The 23,365-nt window shown below is 41.4% G+C and overlaps 2 protein-coding genes across 2 annotated transcripts in view; both read left to right on the forward strand.

The window, feature by feature from the left end:
- SLC23A3 (solute carrier family 23 member 3) lies at positions 1-10,869 on the forward strand. Its single transcript, XM_063288903.1, has 12 exons — positions 1-204; positions 589-752; positions 2,433-2,527; positions 3,135-3,208; positions 4,465-4,646; positions 5,282-5,405; positions 5,819-5,966; positions 6,042-6,295; positions 7,583-7,688; positions 8,230-8,397; positions 9,597-9,692; positions 10,353-10,869. Exons 1-12 carry the CDS (start codon positions 106-108, stop codon positions 10,748-10,750), a joined length of 1,908 nt encoding a protein of 635 aa, XP_063144973.1. The 5' UTR covers positions 1-105; the 3' UTR covers positions 10,751-10,869.
- A 1,463-nt stretch (positions 10,870-12,332) lies between these two features.
- Positions 12,333-23,365, forward strand: part of NHEJ1 (non-homologous end joining factor 1) — a 100,044-nt gene continuing 89,011 nt past the window's right edge. The window contains exons 1-5 of the mRNA XM_063288904.1: positions 12,333-12,497; positions 14,496-14,685; positions 15,309-15,518; positions 19,264-19,402; positions 20,556-20,614. Coding sequence (XP_063144974.1) covers positions 14,497-14,685; positions 15,309-15,518; positions 19,264-19,402; positions 20,556-20,614 — 597 coding nt within the window. The 5' untranslated portion in view covers positions 12,333-12,497; position 14,496. The remainder of the gene's footprint in view (positions 12,498-14,495; positions 14,686-15,308; positions 15,519-19,263; positions 19,403-20,555; positions 20,615-23,365) is intronic.

Consider the following 23,365-nt stretch of genomic DNA (forward strand, 5'->3'; position numbering starts at 1 on the left):
TAAAACGAACCATCAAAGGAAAGGGAGGAGCTGGAAAGAATCTATTCTACTGCTAGGCCACTTTCCAGACAGGAGTGCATTAAAGGAAAGGAAGAGATCAACAACATGAGCAAAGCCAACAAAGCTTCCCAAAGCATCTTGTCCCTTGCTCAAACAGGGCCCAAATCGCCTCCTTGGCCCATAAGTTGCTTACTGGCTTTGCAGGTAAGTAGAGTTACTGGGAGATGGCAGTCCAATGGAGAAGAATCAGAATTCTCTTGTGATGAGTAGTGACAGGCAATAAATAGTTTCTGGTGAGTAGGGGAGTGATTTCAGCATGTTGGTTGTCCAACATTAATCCTGGCATGCATGTGTGTCATGTTAGTAGGGCAAAACCCATGGGGTGCTATTGAACCGATGAGCTACACTTTGATGTGTCACTCTAGGGGTGGGACAGGAGTTAGGGGTCTGATTGAAGATATTGGCCAGCCACTCTGGAAATAGATAGAGAGGCCTTCTAGATATACTCGGCTATCTTCTGAACAAGGATCCAAGCTTTGTAAAGGGTGGGCAAGTGCTCTACTTTAGCTCATTGTTCTTTCTCTCTAGCATCTCCTGGTCCAGGTATCTTTTCTCTGTGTGTTTCATTTTCTCTTCATTGCCATACTGCCCAAGGAGCAACTGAAGGACACGACAGCTTGGGATGGGCTTCTAGCACACAGCCTCTTTGCCTGTGGCATCTCCACAGCCATTCAGTGCAGTCTGGGTACCAGGTAAGTTGGTTTTAATCCCTTCTCCCACATATTCCCACAGTCTTCCCTGGAGTCCATTTGGTTTAGTTATGGATGAAAGCCAAGGTGGTCCAGTGACAATGCTGAACAATGAACGAGGACACTCAAAGTGATGTCTACCCTCAGCCAAGGAATCTCACTGGATGATTTGGGGCTAGTCACTACCCACATTCAGAGGCTGGTTGTTGGAATAAAATTGGAGGAGGGGGGTGTTTTATACTGTCTTAGAGGAAAAGCAGCTTATCCACACCATAGTTACATCCTATCCTATCCTGACTATTGCAATGCCTTCTAACCTTATATACTGCCCTTAAAAATGGTCTGCAAGTTCTAGTTGGTACAAAATGAGCAGCTAGGCTGCTAAATAATATAAGGTTCATATTAAACTTGTACTGAAGGTTCTGCACTGGCTGCCCATTGCTTAATGAGTCCAAGTTTAGGTGTTGTTACTGACCTTTAAAGCCCTAAACAGCTTAGAGCAGGGTTTCTTAACCAGGGTTAAGGCCTGAAAATATTTCAAGAATTCCTCCAGGGTCAAAAAGTTGAGAAAGACTGGCTTAGAGATTATCTAAGGAACTGTCTGGCTGTTACAAGCTGCAGAAGTGCCCTTTTGAAGATCCCCTGTTGTCATAGGCTCAAGATATGGAAGAGGGCCTTCTCCAGTTTTGTCCACAGGCTATGGAACATACTCCCTTTAGAGTTGGGTGTGGCCCCACACTCACTCATTGTTTAGGAAATCTGTAAAGTTGCATAACTTTCTTTCTTTTTTATAAGTCTATTAAAAGTTTTAAAAAAGAAGATAAAAAACTAATACAAACTAATAAATAAACTAAAAAAGAGAATTTTTACAAAATGATGCATGTAAAAATGATATATGTCACCAGAGAAATTGTCTAGAATGTATACAGGCACTTCAAATACAAGTTGGAAATGTGAACAAGAAGAGACATTTTATCATGCTTGGTGGATGTGTAAATTTCAATCCTTTCAACCACATATTTTCCCATTGTTCCATATGTGTATTATAACAACCAATTTTTTTCACCCAAAGATGTATGACTTTCAACAAGTTTAGATGATTTTAGTATTGTATTATATTTTAAAATTTCATCTGTGATTTTAACATTTCCTATTGTATTTTTGTTTTAGATGTGTTAGGTGCCTTAAGTGCTTGCTGGAGCAGAAAAGTGGGGTAGATATCAAACAAATGAACAAATAGCAAATGTTTTTGCTCCCAACTGAAGCCTCTCAGATTACAATTATCAAAACTCAGCAACACAGCTTTTGCCATCATAAAGTAGAAAACATAATGAAGCAAAATTTCTGGAAGAGGTTTAACAGCTTCTGATAGATGAAGGACCCCCCCCCCCCGCCCAAAATCATTGAAAAATCTCAGCCCCATCTATACACTTGACATTCCCAGTCTACCTTCCATCCTTGTCCAACCTACTGTGATCCTTTTGGAATAAAAGATATTAAGTACAGCCCCCAGCTCCCCCAGCTAAGTTGTTTCACCTGGATGTAATCTTATGTTGGCCTAGGCAGAATATAGACGAGGCATTTTGTGTTTTTGGAAAGCTGACTTGGATATGGATAATAGCTCCTCTGTCAAGGTTGCCACCAGTCCTTCCAGCATGTTTTTTGCCTTTGTCACCCCTGCAGATTGCCACTGGTGCAGGCTCCGTCTTTTGAATTCCTTATCCCAGCCATGGTACTGACCCAGCAGATGGCTCCTGCTCATCAATCAAAAGAAAACAGTGAGTTATGGTCTACAGCACCCCACCACTCCTCCAAAAACTTACCACTAGACACGGCGCAGTATAATGACAGGCAAAGCTGTCAGGATTCATAATGCCACTTTCTTTGGATTTAGGAAAGGTTGTCATATACTGTGGAAACCTGGCTGTGATGGTGGATGTCTGGTTTCATATATCCATCCCTTAGCAGAACTAATGTAACCATCTAATATTATGTCAGGACAAAATGCACACCTTGCCTTGTCCAATCAGTAGAAAGGCCGTCTAAACCAGTCTTCTGTCTCCAACTGTGCTCCCTGCACAGGTAAAATGTGGAAGGTAACAGCTGTGTTTTGTCCTTACCTTCTGATGAATAATACACCACCTCTTTCCTTTCTAAATGACAAAGAGCTTTAATCAGAGGATTGTAATTAATATTTTCCACTAGTGCTCGGTTTCAGACCTTGTTCTGTTTTCCCCTACTTTTCCATCCTTTCACTTAGAGTCTTTTCTCCAGTGAATTCTATCAATTTCTTTCACAAGACACAGAATTCTGGAAGTTCTCCCCTTATATTATTTTTGTTTTGACTATTCAGTACAAATGTTCATGTCCTTCTCTTTTGTTCAGGCACTGAGGCTCTTGAAATATGTGCTGGGCCAGGCTGTGAGAACAGAAGAAACCAGGTTCAATTATTCCATGAGGTTGGTAGGTTTTGATCTGACTCTAGGATAAATAACACTCAGATAAGAGCACCAAACAATAGCACATTGGGCTCAAAAGAGAGAGGGAGGTGAATGGGAAAAAAATTCTGTTGCATGAACAGAAGTACACTTCATAAAATTTTCAGGGCTTTTAGTGCTTGGTAGTATCATGCACACATCAGTTGCTCACTTATTTTAACCTAGAACAATTGATGACAAACTACATACTGAAAAAAAAAACAGATGTTAAGCTAACATAAAGAAGTTTATTTCTATAGTTAATATCCAAAGAGCCTGTAAGTTTGGAGAAAAAAATGTAGATGATTAAAGACACCTACTGCTTTCAATAGTGTGTAAACTGTAACTCCTACATTAGTCTTTTGCAACAAAAACAACAGTCTTGTGGCAATATAAAGACTAATAATTTGATATAATGCTGAAGCTAAATCACAGTCCATTTAATGCACTGGGTAGTGCATGACTGTGATCCATGAAAGGTTATGAGATAATACATTGTTTAATTTTTGAGGGATTTCTTTGTTTTTCTACTTTTTTACCCCAACCTGAATCACTGTAGAGAGAATTCTTAAGAATGCTAATAAGCATTGCTCACTTCAGTTTGACATCTAGGAAAATTGCCTGAACCTTTAGGCCAATTCTGCTAGACATCATGCAGACCAGACTCTTAAGTCCCTTTTCGTGTCAGAGAGCAGTTTGGTAATAATGCCAAAGCCATAGCTTCTTGACAGCATAAAAAACCAAACGGTCATCATGTAATGGTTGAATGGTGAAGAAATGGCTAGACTTTTCTCTTGCCTAATTGGTAAGCTCACTGAAACCACCAGCTCCTCTCCCCCACAGGTTAACCTATTTTGTCAGCATGAGAGTAGAAAGATGGAGCAGCAACCATGAGGAGGCATTGCTATTTTTTTCCCCACCCTCACAACTTCCCTGTGAAGTGTGTTAGGCTGAGAGTGACTGGCCAAAGATCATTCAGTGAGGCTCAGAGTTGAGTGGAGATTTGAAGTTAGGTCTTCCTCAGTCCTAAACCAACACCCTAACTCTGCTTCCTCCATTAAGGCATACTCCCAGAATTCACCAGACAGTGTGGTCATTGCTAAGAATTTTGGGAGTTGAAGTTCACACATCTGGACAGTGGTCAAGTTGGGAAGGGGTGCTGTATCACTACATCGCTCTGGCTTGTATACAGTAATAAGTCTTATAGCTTTAACCATGCCTCATCTCTTTTTCCTCAGATCTCTGGCGCAGTAGTCGTCTCTGGTCTAGTACAGATGCTGTTGGGGGTGTCTGGAGCCTGTGGATGGATTGCCCATCATTGTGGCCCCATGGTCCTGGCCCCAAGCCTTTCTGTTATTGGACTTTCCGCTTACAAGCCTGCTGCTCTTCTTTGTTCTAAGAACTGGATAATTGCTGTGCTGTATGTTCTTCAACACTCTTTCTCTAACTCCTTTCAGAAGATCAGCCAGATATTAGATACCCTATTTCAGCCATTATCTGGCAACAAGAGGTTCTCTGAGAGGTGGGATGAGCCCTCCAGTTGATTGGTTTTCTCAGCAGAAGGCTCTAAGAGGCATTGGGCTTCCTAATTCTGAACTGAAATCCAGATGTTCTTGAAACACAATGATTTTCTCATTTTTGAAATCTTCATCTCTGAAATTTTGAATTCCACAAATGTTTTTGTGAGGAAATAGAAGATTTTATAGGTTTAACATCTGAGCTTCCCTTCCACTAATATAAGCGCAACTTGAATATATGCCACTACTCTCCCACTTACTTTCAAATACAAGATGTGCGAAATTCCACATTCTTGACTTTTTTGTGGTTGGCATTTCTCTGTGTGTTGACTCCCATTTTACTAATACCAGGATAGGGATTTCTAAGTATACATGCCTCCTTTCCCAGATTTCCTCCTTGTGAAAAAGGGAAAAAGTTGTGTGAGGATGTTCCTGTTTTCTGTCTTTCACTTCAACCAGAGAGACCAAGGCTTTTGTACGGGTGTATCTTGTAAGACCAGTATTTTACTGAATGCCACCTACCCTACATCTTTTTCAGGCTTATGTTGCTGTGTGTTTTGATATCCCAGCACCTGGCTTCCTGCCGACTGCCTCACTGCCAGTGGAGCCAAACAAAGGGACTTTCTATAACAGCTGGTGGCCCATCCCTGCACATGTTTTCGGTACCAATTCATGAGCTATTAGTTAAAAGTTTAAAACAATAGTCAATACAATAAAGCATAAGAAAAGGAGGTGACAACCTGGAGACCAACATCCCCAATATAATAATACATTTCACTAAGAAGACACATGCTCTCCTAACCCAGGGTGTGGGGAAACAGCTAGGTCTTCATGGTCCATTTAAGGGGCAGCAGGACTGGAACTACTTGAACCCCCAAGGGCATATTATTCCAGGTGCTGTGACAAAGAAGGCACATCCTAGGTCCCATCTGATTATGCTGTTTTAAAGATGGGACCTAGGTCATGTCCACTTTGCCAGATCTCACCAGGTGGGGAGAGACAATTGGAGACAGACATTCCCTCAGCCTCTTCCCTGTGAAGGGTTCTCCTCACCTTTACTCTATATTTTCTGCAGGTTCTGCTGCCATTCTCAAGTATCTGGCTTGTCTGTGGGATTCTTAGACCAGTTGCGATCCCTTGGGACAGTATGCATCCTTCCACACACCATCTTAACCTCAGCAACAGCACCCTGCAGTCCCCGTGGTTCAAAGTACCTTACCCAGGTAAGTGATGACCAAGCCAGACTCTGCTTTTCCCTTGTGCTAATGCTCAGATTTCAATTCCTTTCTCTGTTGCAGGTGACCAGGGCTGGCCAGTCCTTAGCACCCCTGCAGTCGGTATTGGTGCTGCCATGGGTGTTACTGCAAGTGTGAACTCCATAGGCTGCTACCTGCTGTGCAGCAAAGCCCTAAGGAATCTACACCCATCGCAGCATTCATGTAACAGAGGACTCTGTGTTGAGGGTCTGGGCAGTCTCCTGTCAGCTGTGCTGGGGAGCATGTCTGGAACTGCCTCCAGCATGTCAAACGCCTGCGCCAGCACCCTGACCCAGGTACCAGTATGGGCTGGGGTCATGGGATTGCTCAATGCAGATGTAGAGATCTCACATGGGAATCAATAGGTAGCTGTCCTGAAAGAATGGGCACATTAGCCCCAGTTTCAGAAACAGCCTACAACATCCTTCATTAGCATATGGAGGTATATTATAGTGACTACATTCATACAAGCTAAGCCTTCATACAGTTTACCTTTCTTTTGTGGCTTAGCATGTGTTTTATGATTCCACAGATGTGTGGTTTATAGGCCACAGTTCTCTGATAAGTGTTGTGTGAACCCACCCAACTGGAATTTATTTAATAAACCACAGCTTAACATCTTATGTGAACATAGACATTCAGCTAGACAATTTTATCTAGCATACTCTAGTTTACTCTGATAAGCGACAGCTTTCCTTAAGACTCAGCCCTGCTACTCAGGATCCCATTTTTACTAGACATTCCTGTGAAAGCATGAGCATGTGTTCTATTACAGGAATGTACAAATATTCCCTTTTTGTTCCCATGTTTACAGTTTTCTCCTAAGAATAAACATACAACAATTTATTCTTTCTGGCTTACCATGTGAATTGGGCTGTACATCCTGCTTACTTTATTGAATTAATCATATTTGATTAAATTATTATGATGCTCCAGTTATAATTCTTCTTTCCTTTGGGAAGTCAAGTCAACTTATTGTGGAGCCTATCTTCAGTTTTTAACTTCACCGTAACAAATTTGGGGTCCAGCTGAACTAAGAGTGACTCACACTCACCCAGGGAGCTTCACTATTGAGGAGCGATGAATCTGATCTTTCCAGTCTCAGTTCCACACACTAACCACTGTAGCGTACCATACTGGCTCCAGCCAATTGTATACCAAATCCATCTTATTTAATAAGCCATTCAGTCAGATGGAGGCTGCCCCCCTTTACATTTTGTGATGCTACTGTTTTTTTAGGAAGCTAAAGGGGAGCATGAGTTGGCTTGAGTTAGGGTAATCGTGGGATTTTGCACAATTTGAACACCAGGAGGAACATCTAAGCCCATCCAGATATCTGGGGGAATGGGAAATGCTGGAGAAATGCAAACTGGGCAGAGTGAAGCTTCCCACACAGAATAACATGGGCTCAAAAACCTATTTCCAAACTAATGTGATTCTCACGCAGCTGAATGGTTTTTCCTGTTTTCTTCATTTAATGGAGCCCTCTCCCTTACTCTGTGGGGTGTAGAGAGATCTGTGAGGAAATGTCCATGAGACCAACTTAGGAGGAGATGAGCTTTTACCCTGTTTCCCATATTCAGGCTACTTCATTCCGTTCAGTGTGGATTGGTGCATTGGCATGCATAGTGTTGGGCCTCTCTCCCCGGCTCATGGGACTTCTTACCACCATCCCGCTTGGAATTCATGGTAATAAATGCTTCCTGTATAGATTTCCTGTCCATTGGCTGGGATACCTTGGACTGCCACCTGCTTATTCACATCAGAGAGGTGAACTGGTGCCGCCTCTTTTTTAGCCTAAATCAAAATTAAAAGAAAAAGTAGGTAGTTCTGGAATTTTATCTCTACAGACAGGGACTCTGCATGGTCATTTTTAGCAGTGCTGGACTCTCAGAAAATGTCAGGGTGCACTTTGTGGGTGCTTCCTGACAAGGTTTTTTTCACACTGCCTTATTTATGGAATGTTATAGGGACAGGTGTATAAATACTGATTTCCATTTGTAACACCATTTGTAACATCCACTTATTCCATCTTTTTTCTTACCACAAAAAACATCTGTTAAGAAGGAAAAGATGGAAAAACTGCAGAATGCCTGTTGATTGGTGGCACCAGGAGATTGCCATCAAACATTAGTCTTTATTCTACTACCTTTCCTAAGATCAACTGAATTCCATTCTGCTCTTTTTTGGGGGGTGGGTATCTTTCTTTGATCTCCAATGCTATATTCAGGAGGAGTCCTTTGTGTAACATACAGTGTAGCTGTGGGTACCGGTGTCTCCTACTTCCAATACACAGACATTGATTCGGGCAGGAATATCTTCATTGTGGGCTTCACCATGTTCATGGGACTACTGGTTCCAAAGTGGCTGTCTGGTGCACCTGAATTCCTTACCACAGGTACTGGGTGGGGGTTTCTGCATGCTCAGAGCTATAAGACGTATTCTGCAAGGCAAATCAAAAAGCCATGAAGTTTTTACCAGATGTTTTATATTAATGACTACTTTCATCCCCAGCCAGCAAGTCTATTCTAATGTTGGGTGAGAGTAATAAGAATTATAATCAAAATACCTGAAGAGCACATAGAAACTCTGCATATGTGAACACATTCTGAGACTAAACTAGGATTAAGAAATAAAATCACTTTTAGTAACATTTTCACTGAAACATGTTACTTTCCCAAGCTAACATTTTTGTGCATGTGTGAATTGAGTCTTTTAGTTACAAGTAATTCTTTTTGAAGTTAATAATAATGGAAGAATTTAGAATCTTCAAACAATTAAATGTCCCCTGATCCAGACTTCTGAATTAAGCTATATTGAAGTTAAAGGGAAAAAGAAATAATTTTAGATAAATTGTTCAAGGTGTTATCTCTTCCATATAAAGCTTCCTAAGTATTAAGATGTGCAAATAAGACTTTATTCATATATTACTCATTCTGTGGAGATTTGGAACTTCCTGGCTGTGGGATCACTGTTTAGAAATTTTCTTTCTAGTCTGATTGCTAGACAAAACCTCTGTTTGAGCAAAAGTGAGTCAAGAAATATTTTTTTATTTTGCAACTCTTTACTTGCAGATTAAATTATTTAGGTGGCACTTTCTTTTAAATCTAAAGGATGCTTTATTTCCCTGGATTGCTGCAATTAGCAAATACAAGTCAATTTACTGTTATTCATTTCATTTCTCCTCTTATTAAATGGCATTTTAATATGGCAATTATCTTTAAGTGGTAAAAACTAGCCATTACATCATAGAAAATTTGTAAGAAATGTAAATAATAAATCTAGAAGGCCCTATATCTGGTCTTTTTAATACTCAATTAGATTCATCTCCTAAATAAATAAACAACTCTCAGGGATTATGAAGGGAAGGATACTAAATTATTTACTTAAAATATGTAGATCCTACTTCTCTACTTACAGAAACACTCAGTGAGGGTTGAACATTAGTTTAGTAATGTTTTGTAGAAATAACATTTGGACCCTTTGTAGATCCAATGAATTAAACCTTGGGGTTCAGTTGGATCAACTCTGGGAAATGTTGTGTATAAAGCACCAGGATATGACATTGTTAAATTAACAGTGATGCTCTTTCTACAGGCTGTATCCCATTAGACCTCTTTCTCCTTTCTTTGCTGATGGTTCCTTCTTTTATAACTGGATTCCTATCCTTCTTCTTAGAAAACACAGTCTCAGGTGAGGAGGCAGATTTGCTAATTTTGATGAGTTATTGTGACAGGTTTTCTACTGTTAATTATTCATAATTATATCTTATTACCAGAGGACAGTAATTACTACTACAAGAATATTTATATCTGTGGCTATTCTGGTAAGAGGTTTGGATTAGTCACATTGCTGAAAATTCTTTATACATTTCTTGATTTAGTGGCAATAACTGTTAGTTTTAAGTTTCTAATTTGTATTTTGATCATTATTCTGAAGGTTGTTTTCTCAAAGCTTTTTAGAGATGGGACATCATTACGTTGCTTTCTTTCAACAGACGGTTGGTCTTCTCAGTTGAGAAACCGTTTTTTTTAATTCTCTCCTAAAAATGTTAGCTAGGTCTTGTTATTAAATTTTTTAGGGAGCAAGTCAGAACACATTTTTTACCAGATCTCTGATATAGTTGATTCTTAGCTGCTTATGGATTTGTTTTATTTGCTTATTACAGTGCTCTCTGATTTACAGTATACAGTTTTAACACTGTAAACCACCTTGAGGGCCAAAAGATGCAATTTATATTATTTTACAGACAATGAAAAAGATGTGGAGCTATGAGACCAAAAGATGAAGTTTCCTTATAATTACAACTCATATTTATGGATATTTTGAACTGATGTGCCATTTTTTTTCAAGGTACTCTGCAAGAGCGTGGACTACTCAATCATCTGTCATCAGGAAATCTAGAAGCTGGAGGGAATTCACTTCTACACAGAAAGGAGGAGGGTTCTGCACAGAGATGTGAAGGACCTCTAATCCCACAAAGGCGCTTGCCATCATCATGGTGTAAAGGCTTTCCTTTTTGTCTTCTCTGTCCCCTAGAGGAAAACAAACAGGAGACTATGAATCATTATTCCTTGGACAAACTGTGCCATTTGGAAGGAGAAACCACAGATCTATTGGCGAAAAGGGGGACCGTGAAGTTGGAATCAGAAGTAGAGCTGGAGACAGAGGAGTCTAAAATTATGCAAGGGCATTTGGAGAACCATAAGCATGGTAGACCAATGGTTCATGAGATAATTCCTCTCTGTTGATTTAAAAAGAATCCTTTTCCATATAAAAATATTCTGCAAAGACTTTATAAGCTACTTTGAAATTTCAAGCATTTTGTTTTCAGACTACTTTGGAAAGAGAAACAATGTGACAACCTGCATTAAACGATTACTTTAAAATTCTTTCTTTAGCATTTCTTTCCCTGAGATTTTTGTTTGTTTCCCTGACAACTTGCATTAAGAGGTTTTATCTTATTTTTTCTGCTTTGGGGAATACAGTTACTCCACACGAAGGTGGGCAGTGTGCAAACTTAGAGTCCAATTATATTAAAATGCTTGTGTTGGGGGATGAATTTGATGAATCTTTTGTGTACTTCTATTTCATCTTTAAGTATATGAATCTTTAAGTACCAGTGGAAGAATGTGTATATCACTCAGAGATTGCCCTGTACCTACAGCAGGGGTGTCCTCCCAGTGCTGTCGGACTACATTCCAATCATCCTTGCTTGCTGAGGCTGAATGTGTCTCAGAGTCCAACAATTCTGAAGGTCCTACACACTGTTATTATATATATTGGGTTTTACAATAAAAACATAATTAATGATTTATTTTACGTATGTTAAAAGGTATAATATGTAGAAAGCATAACAGCACAAAACACAGCATCATTAACAATAGGACTATCAGATCTGGGCTGCTAAAATCTGAACAACCACTAAATGTCACCTAGAAGTTGTCTGAATTTTCCAGCCAAGAACTGGTAGCACAAGTTAACAGGGAGGAGGAAGGCTTTACAGTAAATTATTGACAGTTTCATTTTCGCGGCATTTTCTAATGGCCTCTAACATTGGGCTTTTCACATCAGGACCATTTTTTCAATCAGTGAGTCACTTATCAAGATTTACCTGGTCAATCACTCAGTTTATGGATTAACTGAGAAAGAATATAATATTTGTATTAGATTTAGATAGTAAAGTTGAAGCAGACAGCGGCTGTCTTTTTTTTTTTTTTTTTGCTATATGTTGCTCTCTTAAACCACTTATATTATAGCAAATTATAGCTTGCAGATAAATGATAGCGTTTTCTACTTTTGTTTCAAGATGAAAGCAGATCCTTGTCTTTTGGAGCGCTGGATTAGCAAAGGCTGCAATCTTCTTTGGATCTGAGCTTTATTATTATTTTACTACAGGCTTTCAGGTGCTATGTTCATGCCTCCTTTTATTGAACAGAGGAATGTATCCACTTTCGGTCGGAAGAGTCAGGGGAGACCGGTAGTAAGCAGCTTCAAGGCGCAACAGGAGCAAGAGGGCTGTTTCCGGCACCTCCTCCTCTCCCCGCTTCCCTCTGAGTAATCTCAGACACGCGACGAGCAGAGGGAGCCTGTATGTTTGCATTATAAGGCAGGACAGCCAGCACAAGCACGAAAATGCCACATTTGAAGCATTTTCCCCTGCCGTCCGCATCCCTAATTCTTTGACACAAAGAAACAAATAGTGCCCGCCTTGACCTGCCTTCACTCACCGGCGCCCCTTTCCACCTGACTACAATTTCCGGCATGCCTTGAGAGATGAGGACGGAATTGTGGGAATGGTAGTTTCTAGTTGCTGAAATCTTTGGTAAGGCTATATCCGGGATGAGTGCAGTATCGCCGTTGGAAAGCGCTGTTTAAAAAACCATCCTCGCGGCTGCAGTTCTTCTGTCTTTGCTGACAAAAAGCTGTGAGAGCAAAGCCGAGAGAGGCTGTTGTTGCTCCGTCTTTGGACCCTCCTTCCGTTACCTGACCGTGCCGGTAGGGTGCCTCCCCTTTCGCTCTCGTTCCAAGCCCGTTTCCCGTTTCATTCCCACTTGAGTTGCCCCTCTTGGCTCTTGCCTTTGAATAAACCTTTTCCCTCTTCGGGAAACATTTGAGAAACTTTAGAGACGAATTCGGTGCGAGTTATTCAGGTTGAGTCCAGCCTGAAACCATCTCAATATCTGCCAGAATATAATCTGGTTGTTCGCGGAATATCTCCAAATTTCCCCTAAAGGCTGTACTGTATCCGAATGCAGACTTCATAGCTAGAATATCTTTTTTCCCTGTCTTTCTCATCTTTTGCTTCCTTCATCTCCTTGTGTGGTGACAAGTTCTGGAGATCCTGAGTATTCTGAGTTGGTTTATAAAGTTACTGAGTTCAGAAGGATTTTGGAATTTTTAAAGGAAAGCAGTTACATAAATCAAATGTTTCTTTCTCTGTTTGCTTCCCGTTTTTAGTCATTAAAATCCAACGTAGCTCAGATTTTTTGTTGCTCATATAGTATTTTTGTTTTTTAGTTGCTGCCCCTTAATTCATTCTTGTAGAGTTATCCCTGGATGTATTCTCAAACTAATTTGATTGCAGATAATATGATTTAATTTGAGCGAACGAAGAACTAGTCAAATCCTCCTACGCTATCAAAATGTGAAATCCTAGGCATGTCATTTCTGAGTCAAATTGTATAGGATCAAGCTACAAATGATTTTATTTTTAAAATGTATGTTGCTGGGTAAGCTATTGCAAACAATGAAGACAGAAATAGCAGCACTCTGTTAGCCTTGCTGTTCTAGAGTCTCAATGTTTCTGCATTTTTGTCTCAAGCTTTAACCCTCCCTTCATTCACCACTTTTTTTTTACCTGCTTGGCAGCCTTTTATAATGTGTTATGCTTTGTTGTACATTTATAACATTATACTAGTAAAGGTAAAGGTTTCCCTTGACGTAAAGTCCAGTCGTGTCCGACTCTAGGGGGCGGTGCTCATCTCCGTTTCAAAGCCTTGGAGCCGGCGTTGTCCATAGGACACTTCTGGGTCATGTGGCCAGCATGACTCACGGAACGCCGTTACCTTCCCGCCGAAGCGGTACCAATTAATCTACTCACATTTGCATGTTTTCGAACTGCTTGGTGTGCAGGAGCTGGGACGAGCAACGGGAGCTCACCCCACCGCGCGGTTTCGAACCGCCGACCTTCCGATCGGCAGCTCAGCGGTTTAACTTGCAGCTTTTCATTAAAAGAATGTCAAAGTGATTTGCAGACAAAACGAATAAAATAAACATAAATACAGTAAAACATAAACACAGAAAACATGAAACAGTAAACACAAAAATGGTTACAGTAAAGCACTAAAATCAACAGTAGTTAGGTCAGATGATTTTAAAAGGTGAGATCTGGGGCAACCCCCGAAATTATTAATTTTCACCAAAAGTTTGTAAAAAGCTTTCATAGAGGGGACCTGCTAAATTTCCACTGGAAGTATGTAGTACCAGACAGTAAGGCATCAACACCAGAATATAACTATTGGGTAGGCTGGGGCCTATAGACTGTCCACTGCCATTTTACCTTAGAAAACAGGAACCTACCTGGAGGCAGTATTAATATTATATCTGGGCATTAGTTTGTGATCTCAATATAGTATCTTTTAATGCTGGGTGGCTTTGCATCTATTTACTCCAAGAACAGGAAAAAAGGCTGCAGGCAGGTCTGGAATAAGTCATGTTATATTTGAACTTACAATAAATTGAAAGCTTTTAATGAAATGTATCAGAATTCAGATTATGGTTTTTTAGAATGAAAACTCAGACTTCCGGCTTCAAATATAAAAAACGGAGAACGTGGCATCAGAATCTGAATTTTTAAAGCTACATTGTCCTATACTTTGGTGGGCTATGATAGGTTTTTGCAGAGCTTTGCAAATATCTTCAGTTTGCTTAGTGCATAGAAGAAAGACCTAAGGTATTTAAAGAAATGAAATTGAATGACATTATTGTTTACAGGATGGAGACTTCAGAGGATCCACAAATTAAACTCCTTCTGCAGCCTTGGGCTTCCGTTTGTTTTTCTGAGTCTATCACATTGATGGCTAAGGCTTGGTTTAGTGATACTAGCTATATCTTGCTCCTCTGTGACCTCGATAACATGTGGTATGAAAGTGCAAATACTGAAGTGATACGACAGAGGTCGAAGGTAAGTGAAAAACTAGAGTTATAAAATGAGCATACAGTGTATTTTATTTTCCCCCAGTTTTGTTCTTCCCAGATGTGTTAGAATATAACTTGAAAAATTCACAGCCAGTATGATGCTGGATAGCGAAATTTGTAATTTAAGACATCCCCGGGGGTGGGGGTAGGGAGCTGGAAAAAACTGATCAATCCACTTCAGCAGATACCCTGTTATCCTCTTTTCAAAGGAACATCTTAAGAAAAAGAATCTGCAGAGAGGGGATTCTGAATTACAAAAAGCAGATGTTGTGTAAACATGTGTTTCTCCAATTCACTAGGAAAAAGTCATCCAGGCCTCCATGTCTGAAATGAAAAATAAAATAAAATAAAAGTGATATTCCTGCAACAATGTAATATTCCTGCACCTTTCATTCAGGAATATGTCCAGTCTGTACAAATATAGTTTTTGAAAAGATTACTCTTAGATTGGGCAGAATAGAATTTTTTTTTAAAGGGAAACAATTGTGAGTTCTTGCAGAGATGTCTTTGGAGCTTCTGGACAGTTCAGGTGCTTTCTTACAGAACTAGGAAATGAGATCATCCTGTCTTCTTTGAAGAATATTATTATTGTTATTTCATCTTACGTAGGAGCTAAATAAACGGTTGACTGCTCCTGCAGCCTCCTTCCTGAACCGCCTGCGCAACCTAGTCTGCCCCCTTCTGGAAGGGAAAGAGAACAGCTCTGTCTCCTTCTCCTGTCAGCTCAGCTCCAGCACGCTGATGCTCGGTGTAAAGAGTGAACTTTCAGGACTGCCCTTCTACTGGGATTTTCACTGTGTGGCAGCACCTCTTGAGATGGTGAGTTGAAGAATGATCTTCTCAGTTGGGAGTAAAAGTCGGAAATTTCTGCAGTTTCTAGGGACATGATGATATTTGGCTGTTAGAAGATTTCTAGCTAAAATCTCCCTGGATTTGGGATTGTTGCATAGGCACAAACTAAACATGAGTGTTTTTAACAAGATGGTTTATAGACATTGGTAGAATATACTGAAGTCTCACTTTTCTATTTATATCTATTGCAGTCCCCCAGCATGCTGGCTGGGGAATTCTGGGGGTTGAAGTCCACACATCTTAAAGTTGCCAAAGTTGAGAAACACTGACCTATTGGTTCAACCCTGCCTATTGGAAGATGCTCTAATTCTGCTGGTAGTAGATGGCTTGTCTCCCTGTGGTTTACTGAATAGCCTACAATTGGCTGACTTCACATAACATGCAAAGTCAAGATAAAAGCAAACCTCGCTCTCTAAATGAGCCATTGTGACATTATAAGTAAGGCTACATTGGTTGTCAATTGTCAAAAGAGTGCTCTTTAGTGTAATACAGAACTTGTATTAAGTGTAAAAATGTGGGGATGTGCAAAACATTCCATGCACTAACTGCTCCATGAGTAAAGCAGCAGTTTCAGGTGCTCTGTAACCAGGCTGAAACATGCATGCTCCTGCAGGAGTGTTTAATATTGTGGGGGTGGCAGGTGGGGGGCAGTATGGAGGGTGGGAAAAGGCCAAGGCCTCAGCAGCAGTGATGGCTAAGGAGCAGTAGGGCAAGGAAAGCAATGGGATGATTGGGAGAGAGACGGCAGACCAGAATTCAAGAGCATCATCTACAGTATGCAGTGGCAGCTAAGGGGAAGTAGGGAAAAAGGGGTGCTGGGAAGATCCGTGGGAGAGCAAAGCAGGCTGGATGCTAAGGGTATTTGTAGTGTGTAGTGACTAAAGAGGACAGAAGGAAGATTCTCTACCAAGGCAACAATTGGATAAAAAAACTTGAGCCCAGGCCAAGAAAGTAGTTTGTAAAAACACCTCAGCCCCTCCCCAAATCCCCCCATTCTCATGAAGGTAAAAGAGAGAGAAAAGGTAGCACATTCAGACTTGCAAAGATTCTGTTACTGCAGCTGTTCTAATAAAAGTAGCTTTAGGTCTGCATGGTGTCTGTTTCGTAGTCTGCTCTCCCTGACAGGGCTGACAAATGACACATGGCTGTTAAGAGAAGGGGATTATACAGGCCATCCTGGGGAGGATGAGAGGGAAAGACAAGGTGGGCCAACCAGGATTTTGTTTCATCCAAAATACAGAACAACCAAAATGTTCTGGGTTTCAGTTCTGCTGAATTGCAGCCTACCCTGAATGATTTGGCTGAACATCCAAAAAACAATGTGTGTAGGGTATTTTTCAGGCTTGAAACAAACCATATTTTCTGTTTTGTACATACCCCTTGTAATGAAGGTTCAGGGCTTTATTTTTTATTCACATAATGCATTTCCAAACTGCCTTTCAAGATGATGTTCTCCAAAGGTGACCTACAACAAAATAAAAAAGTACATGAGCATCTGAATGGCAGTTTGGTAGTATAAGCTGGCTCCTGGCCTGACCAAATATGGATTGCATGGATTGCATATAGACCACAAGCAAGTATATAAATTGCATTTATATACTTGCTCGTGGTCACTCATGCCCTAGTCACTTCCTGGTTGGATTACTGCAATGCACTGTACACAGGGCTGCCCTTGAAGACCATCTGGAAGTTACAACTGGTACAGAATACAGTGGCACCTGCAGTTCGGGGCACCACATGATTCACCCATGTTATATTGCTGCTGTGTGAGCTGCAGTGGCTTCCAGGTTTTTTTCAGGTGCGATTCAAGGTGCTTGGTATCACCCTTAAAGCCCTGAATAGCACAGTCCCAGGTTAGCTGCAGGACCGCCTCTCACTGTGGGTTTCTGCCTGTTCCACTAGGTCTGATAGGGGGAGCCTGCTCCAGAACTTTTTCCTTAAATGTTGCCATCTAGCAGGACCTAGGCAGAGCTCCTCCTCAGTAGATGCCCCTGACCTTTGGAACATCCTCCCCCCTGAGATCTGGGAGGCCCCTACCCTCCTAGCCTTTCCAAAATCCTTGAAGACTTGGCTTTTCCCACAAGCATTGGGGAAGTGTGAGGCTGGAGCCCAGTAAAGTTGTTGGTGGATGCGTTTTTTTCATGTTTTTATTTTTGTTACTGCTTTTATTGTTGCTTGTGAGCTGCCCACGGTTGTGTGGCGTAACATGGGTGGCTATAGGAATCTTTTAAATACAACATACATACATACATACATACAGTACATACATGCAATATTTATTTATTTATTATTTTCTATCCTGCCTTTATTATTTTCATAAATAACTCAAGGTGGGGAACATCCCTCGTACTCCTTCCTCCTCCTATTTTCCCCACAACAGCAACCCTGTGAGGTGAGCTGGGCTGAGAGACTGACTAGCCCAAGGTCATCCAGCCGGCTTTCATGCCTAATGTGGGACTAGAACTCATAGACTCCTGGTTTCTAGCCCAGCACCTTAACCTGTAGACTAAACTGGCTCGATATGCTAACAAGCTAAATAAGTCTCATGATGCACATTTAGCTAAAGGTTGGTCTGAGCTCCTAAAAGAGTTGAAGATTGCTGACATATGAAAGAACCTGTGAACTGCCAGTGTTTCTAGATGGAATCACCACAAGCCATTTTTCCCAACTGCTGAATACCCTCCTCTGGTTTATGTTTTTTCCCCGTTTGCGCAACTCCATCAAGAGTGTGGCAAGCGGGTGATGTTTCAAACCAGCTCTGCTCCAGTAAGTGGATAAATACTGCACAGTCATGTTTGGTTAGAAGTTATAATTTTGCCATGGGTGCACCAGGGGGCACTCCATACTCAGGTAGTGTTCTTTTGCTGGCTCCCAAACATCTGGATGCTTGTGCTCTGAGTTCCACTGTTACATTCGTGTTGAAATAAGAGATATGCCTTCTTTTTAATGGTGAGATGTGGTGGCTTCTGTATAGAACAACTTTTTTTGGTTTTGAGATATAGCAAAACTCTGTGCTAGTGTTATTTTAAAAGAATTCTGGCCATGCTGGTTGGGGATAATAGGAGTTGCAATCTAAACAACTGGAGGGAACCAAATTGGAGGAGGCAGATCTAGGGTATTAAAGAAGGATATGCAACGGCTGGTGGTTTTTGCTTCCTAAGAAAGATACTTTTCCCCCCCTGTCATTCAGGATGAAATAGGACTTTTTGGGGAGAAGATTTATCTTGCCAGCACCACATACCATAATAGTATTTAAAATCTATGAGTGCACAGAGGAGACAGATCCATGGTACCGTCCTATTTTAAATGTGACGATCCCTTTTGATTTTAGCATCTCTCTTTCCTTGAGCTGTAGTGTTGGGTTTGATTAGTGTGCATTCTTTCTTCCTGTGTTCCCTTTTGGATGGTGCTGGAGACAGCAGAGACCGGATCTGAATTGCGACTTTAATTTTTGCAGGGAAAAAATTACTCTTCTCTCGGGGCAGGTAGGCTCTTCGGGAAGACAGCAAGAAAGCAGGAAGCACATGCTCTGGTCTGCAAAGAAGTAATCTTGAAACACTTTCAGACTTGCATGTTGCCTTTGCTGGTTCCTTACAGCAGCCCTGTCTGAAGATGCTGAAATGAAGCCTCAGTTATAAATGGCTGTAGGTGGTGCCTGGCCCTCTGCTATCGCTACTACTGCTTAACCTGTGCCCTTTCTTCTCTTTGGCAGATGTCCCGCCACCTTCTGCGGCCCCTAATGGCAATGAGTTTGGCCTTGCGCTTCCAGGTACAGGAGCTGGCATCTTTGCTGCTCCAGAAGGATGCGGAAATCGAAGACTACCAGGAGAGTGGAGCTACTCTCAGTCGAGGTGAGATGCTGCTTGGTCTCCACTGTGCTTTGCACACCCTTCTTTCTTCATCAGTGCTGGCCTGGAGGGTTCAACTCTTGGTCACTATCCAGCCTAGCCCTGCCCCACCTGCTTTTTTAAATTAAAGCTGCTCCGGGCTATTACCTGATCAGGTGTTTAGGGGACCAAAAGAGCTAGACAGTGACCAGTAGCTGAAGTGCTTAGGGACTACTCAAGGGGGTCTGTTATTTCCTTTGAATGTGCGTCTGCAGACCAAGAGGCTAGATCCAGTGCCTGGCTGTAGAGAAATTTGAATGGGGTCATCTTGTACTTTGACGTGTGAAGGCCTACTAAGAGTTTGGAGCAAATGGAATCTGCTTTTCCTTCATTTTCCCCATCACAAAGTTGTATTCAAGCTCATACATTTTTGCTTGAGATAGCAGCTAGGACAGACACCTCTCCTAACTCTTAGAATCCAGAGAATAGAAAGGTCCATGCCAGTAAGACAAGGATTGGGTTGTGGCTTTGATGGGTTTAGTTCTCTGAGACAGGACAGCCGTTCAAGAGCTCACTGCAACTCTACTCTCGAGCTACACAAATCACAAATTATTTATCAAATGTTCATCAAATGTTCCTACTTGTTCCCCTGCTCCTCCTCACCAAAGTGTGGGTAGATAATGGATGGAATGTGGTCTAAGAATTTTCATTTGGTATTCCATGTTGCTTGCCCACATATCTGACCACATGCCAGCACTGTTTGTTCCCACTGATTTTGGAGATATCACTGGGATTTTGGAAATATCTGCTACCTTTAGGGATCTGCAGTTATTCACAAGTGACTTTTTCCAACCCATCAATCTCTGTCAAAATGGGGGTTGAATTTTAGTCTTTGGGGTTCAGCACTGTGTATTTGTCCATGTATGTGACCTCCCATGTGTTGACATGGCCAGAAGGTTTATGCCAGGTGGGTTATACGTGCCTCTTATTGAGGACTGTGATCTCACGTTCATTGGGCTTGATGCATGATCAAAATGTTGGCTTATCCTTTTACAGAGTTTCAGATGTGGATGTGACAATTTGAGTTGTCTTTTAAATCTGAACTGGAGTGAAGAGCTTGCAGGCCTGGCTAGTCTGGCACTCTCTCACTCTGCTTATTTTGGTATTTCTGTTGCAGAACGTCTAAAGACAGAACCCTTTAAGGAAGAATCTTTCCTGCACACATTTGAGACCAAGGTAGAACTTTCCTTTTATTATTTAGCATTTGTGCAGTGGGGAAAGGCCTCTCCCAAGTTAATGTGACAAATTGCATCACTGGTGACTGTGGACTCTTAACTGGTATGCTGTACTGAACGTCTTGATGCGATACCTATTGGGCATCCTATTTGATCCAGTATTTTGTTTCTGTTCCCGTGCCAGATCATCAGATTGATCTCCCAATAAACATCACATACTGATGAGCATGGGTCTGGTTGGGCTATGGGAGTGGGAGGAGAGGACTTGGTTACGTTAAGGCAATGTGGTTTTAGTACAGGGTGGTTTAATGTTCATCTTTCTGAACTGCTGTGCAGTCGTGCTTTGAAGGCCAGAGTAAATGAGGCATTGTTGCATTATGCTGGGTTAGGGTTCAGTTAGCATGATGTGTGATTATATCATGGAGACTGAATTAGGTTGGAGTTTCAGTGATATATTAATCTTATGGTATAGTGTTGATTTATTAGGTAAATAATAAGGATAATATTTATTATTAATAATAATACATCTTAGGAACTGCCAGTGGTGTGTGAAGGAGCTAGAGATTCCATGAAATTCTCATAATCTGTACGAAGCTACAATTTCCAAGCTTCTTTGAGGGGAAATAATGGTGGTTAAGTTGATATTAAACCAAAACAATTTTGTATTGTATGTTGCTCAGTACAACAAATATTTAAGAAAATATTTCCCCTTATCTATCATTTTTACCATTAAAATTTCAGAGGGGTCCTGTAGAAATTTTCTACATTATCAATCATCTTGATAATGCCGATGTTAAAACCCTCAAGTGGCCGGAGCTGAGAATATTCCTTATTGCTTTTATGGAGCCTATTCTTTGCCAGCTCTGGATTGTTGTTGTTGTTATTATTTACACATCAACATGAAATCACAACTGCCAGTTCTTTAGCTGGTGTTGCTCTTCATTCGCGTCAAGTTCTTCCCAGGAACTGATGATGATGATTTCCTGCTCTTATGTCATTTGCCATTTTCCTTCATGGTAGTTACTCTTCACCTACTCTCCTATCCACACCTTCCTATCTCCATGATATTTCCTACCCGTTTGTTCAAATAACCAGCAAAGTCTATATTAATGTCAGCATATTTAGTGTGCCATGCATTTGCTGGAATCAGAGGACGTGGCCTTTCAATGCTGCTGGATTCTGGCTTTCTTTTCCATGTGGACTGTTGGTGTTTTGAAAGGGTCTGTTTAAACCCAGCCTCCATGTGTTGAAGTTAGGGGCTGCATGGTTATTTTCTTTGGAGCAGGTACATTAACACCCTTTTTAACTTCTCTGTTCTGAGATAAAAATACTGGTTTAAATTTGGGAGAGACTGTATGTAATACACATGATGTGTATGCCAGGGCTGGACGGATTGGTATTCATCCTTAAAAGAGTCCGTGCCTGTAGCCAAGGATCTTCCTGTGGAGATTTCTGGGTGTGAAAACCTGTATCTGAAACTGGGCCACACAAACCAGTTAAGGGTTCCCCTGGGAACTGGCTGTTCTTCTGTTCAGTGGAATTCCTTGAGCTCTTGGAATTGGTCCTGGGGCTAGTGTTGGAATCCCCACCCCTCCCTTTTGTTTGGGGGGGGGACTTCAACATCCATACCCCTGGAGCCAGAAATTCATGGCCCACCAAGTAATCTCAGGTGCAGCCCTTACAGGCAGACACACATTGGATCTTGCTTTCCTTTCAGAGCAGTTGAGCATTAATCTACAGTAGATAAGAAGGAGATTGTCATATTCCTTTGCCATAGACAGATCATTACCTGGTCTAGATGAATAGCCACCTGGTGACCCTGTAGGGCAAACAGACCAATTCAGATGGTCTGGCCCAGGGCCCCAGATGGATTCTAGCAGGTGCCTGGGGAGCTTCTCATTGATTTGCCAGACAGTTCCATCAAGGGCCTGGTTGATTGCCTGCAGCAAGAGCTACTAGGGCCCTTGATGAGATTGCACCCAAGCAGGGTGGCAGAAGAGACTCCTGGAGTATTGGTGGAGGAAAACAAAAGATGAATCTGACCAAGCATGGGTATGTGGCCATGTTTGGGCATACACTATGGCAATAAAGGAGGTGAAGCATCTCCATGTCTCCTGCCTTATTGTGTTGGAAAGCTGTTGCCCAGCAGCCCTATTTAGGATGGCAAACTCTCTTTTAGGGAGGAGCTGACAACAAGATCTCTCCCCCCACCAGCTGCTGTGATTAATTTGTGCAGCATTTTATCAACAGAGCTGTTAAATTTGCCAGTCTTGACTCCTTATGTGATGACATTGGACTCTGAGAAACTACAATTGGCCTAGAATGCAGTGGCCCAGGTTCTGACCAGCACTTGCGATCAGCAACATATCACACCTGTACTTCAGGCTCTACACTGGCTCTTGATTGGTTTCCAGACACAATTTAAGGTGCTGGTTTTAGTCTACAGAGCACTTCATGGCTTGGCTTCTAGGCATCTCCTGGACCACATTCTCCAGCCAGAATTATCCTGACCAACAAGATCATTGAAAGAGAAACTTCTGCTGATACTGCAATTCTGAGAAGTTTCAGGGGCTGTTGCTAGAAGGTGCTGCTTTTCTGTTGCAGCACTAACCCTCTAAAACAGTCTCCCCATTGACATCAGGTTCACCTTCTCCCTGATAACACTCAGGAAACAACTAAAAACGGAGTTGTGGGAATGTTTTAATGCTGTATTTGTTTGTGTCCCGTTACCATGGATGTTTTATTATTCTTG

This window comes from Candoia aspera, chromosome 1, assembly GCF_035149785.1.
Source record: "Candoia aspera isolate rCanAsp1 chromosome 1, rCanAsp1.hap2, whole genome shotgun sequence".
NCBI lineage: Eukaryota > Metazoa > Chordata > Lepidosauria > Squamata > Boidae > Candoia > Candoia aspera.

Coding starts and splice junctions, on each gene's coding strand:
- SLC23A3 (XM_063288903.1), top strand. CDS start 106: ATGAGCAAAGCCAACAAAGCTTCCCAAAGCATCTTGTCCCTTGCTCAA. Junction 205..588: donor GTTGCTTACTGGCTTTGCAG/GTAAGTAGAGTT, acceptor CTTTCTCTCTAG/CATCTCCTGGTCCAGGTATC. Junction 2,528..3,134: donor TCATCAATCAAAAGAAAACA/GTGAGTTATGGT, acceptor TCTTTTGTTCAG/GCACTGAGGCTCTTGAAATA.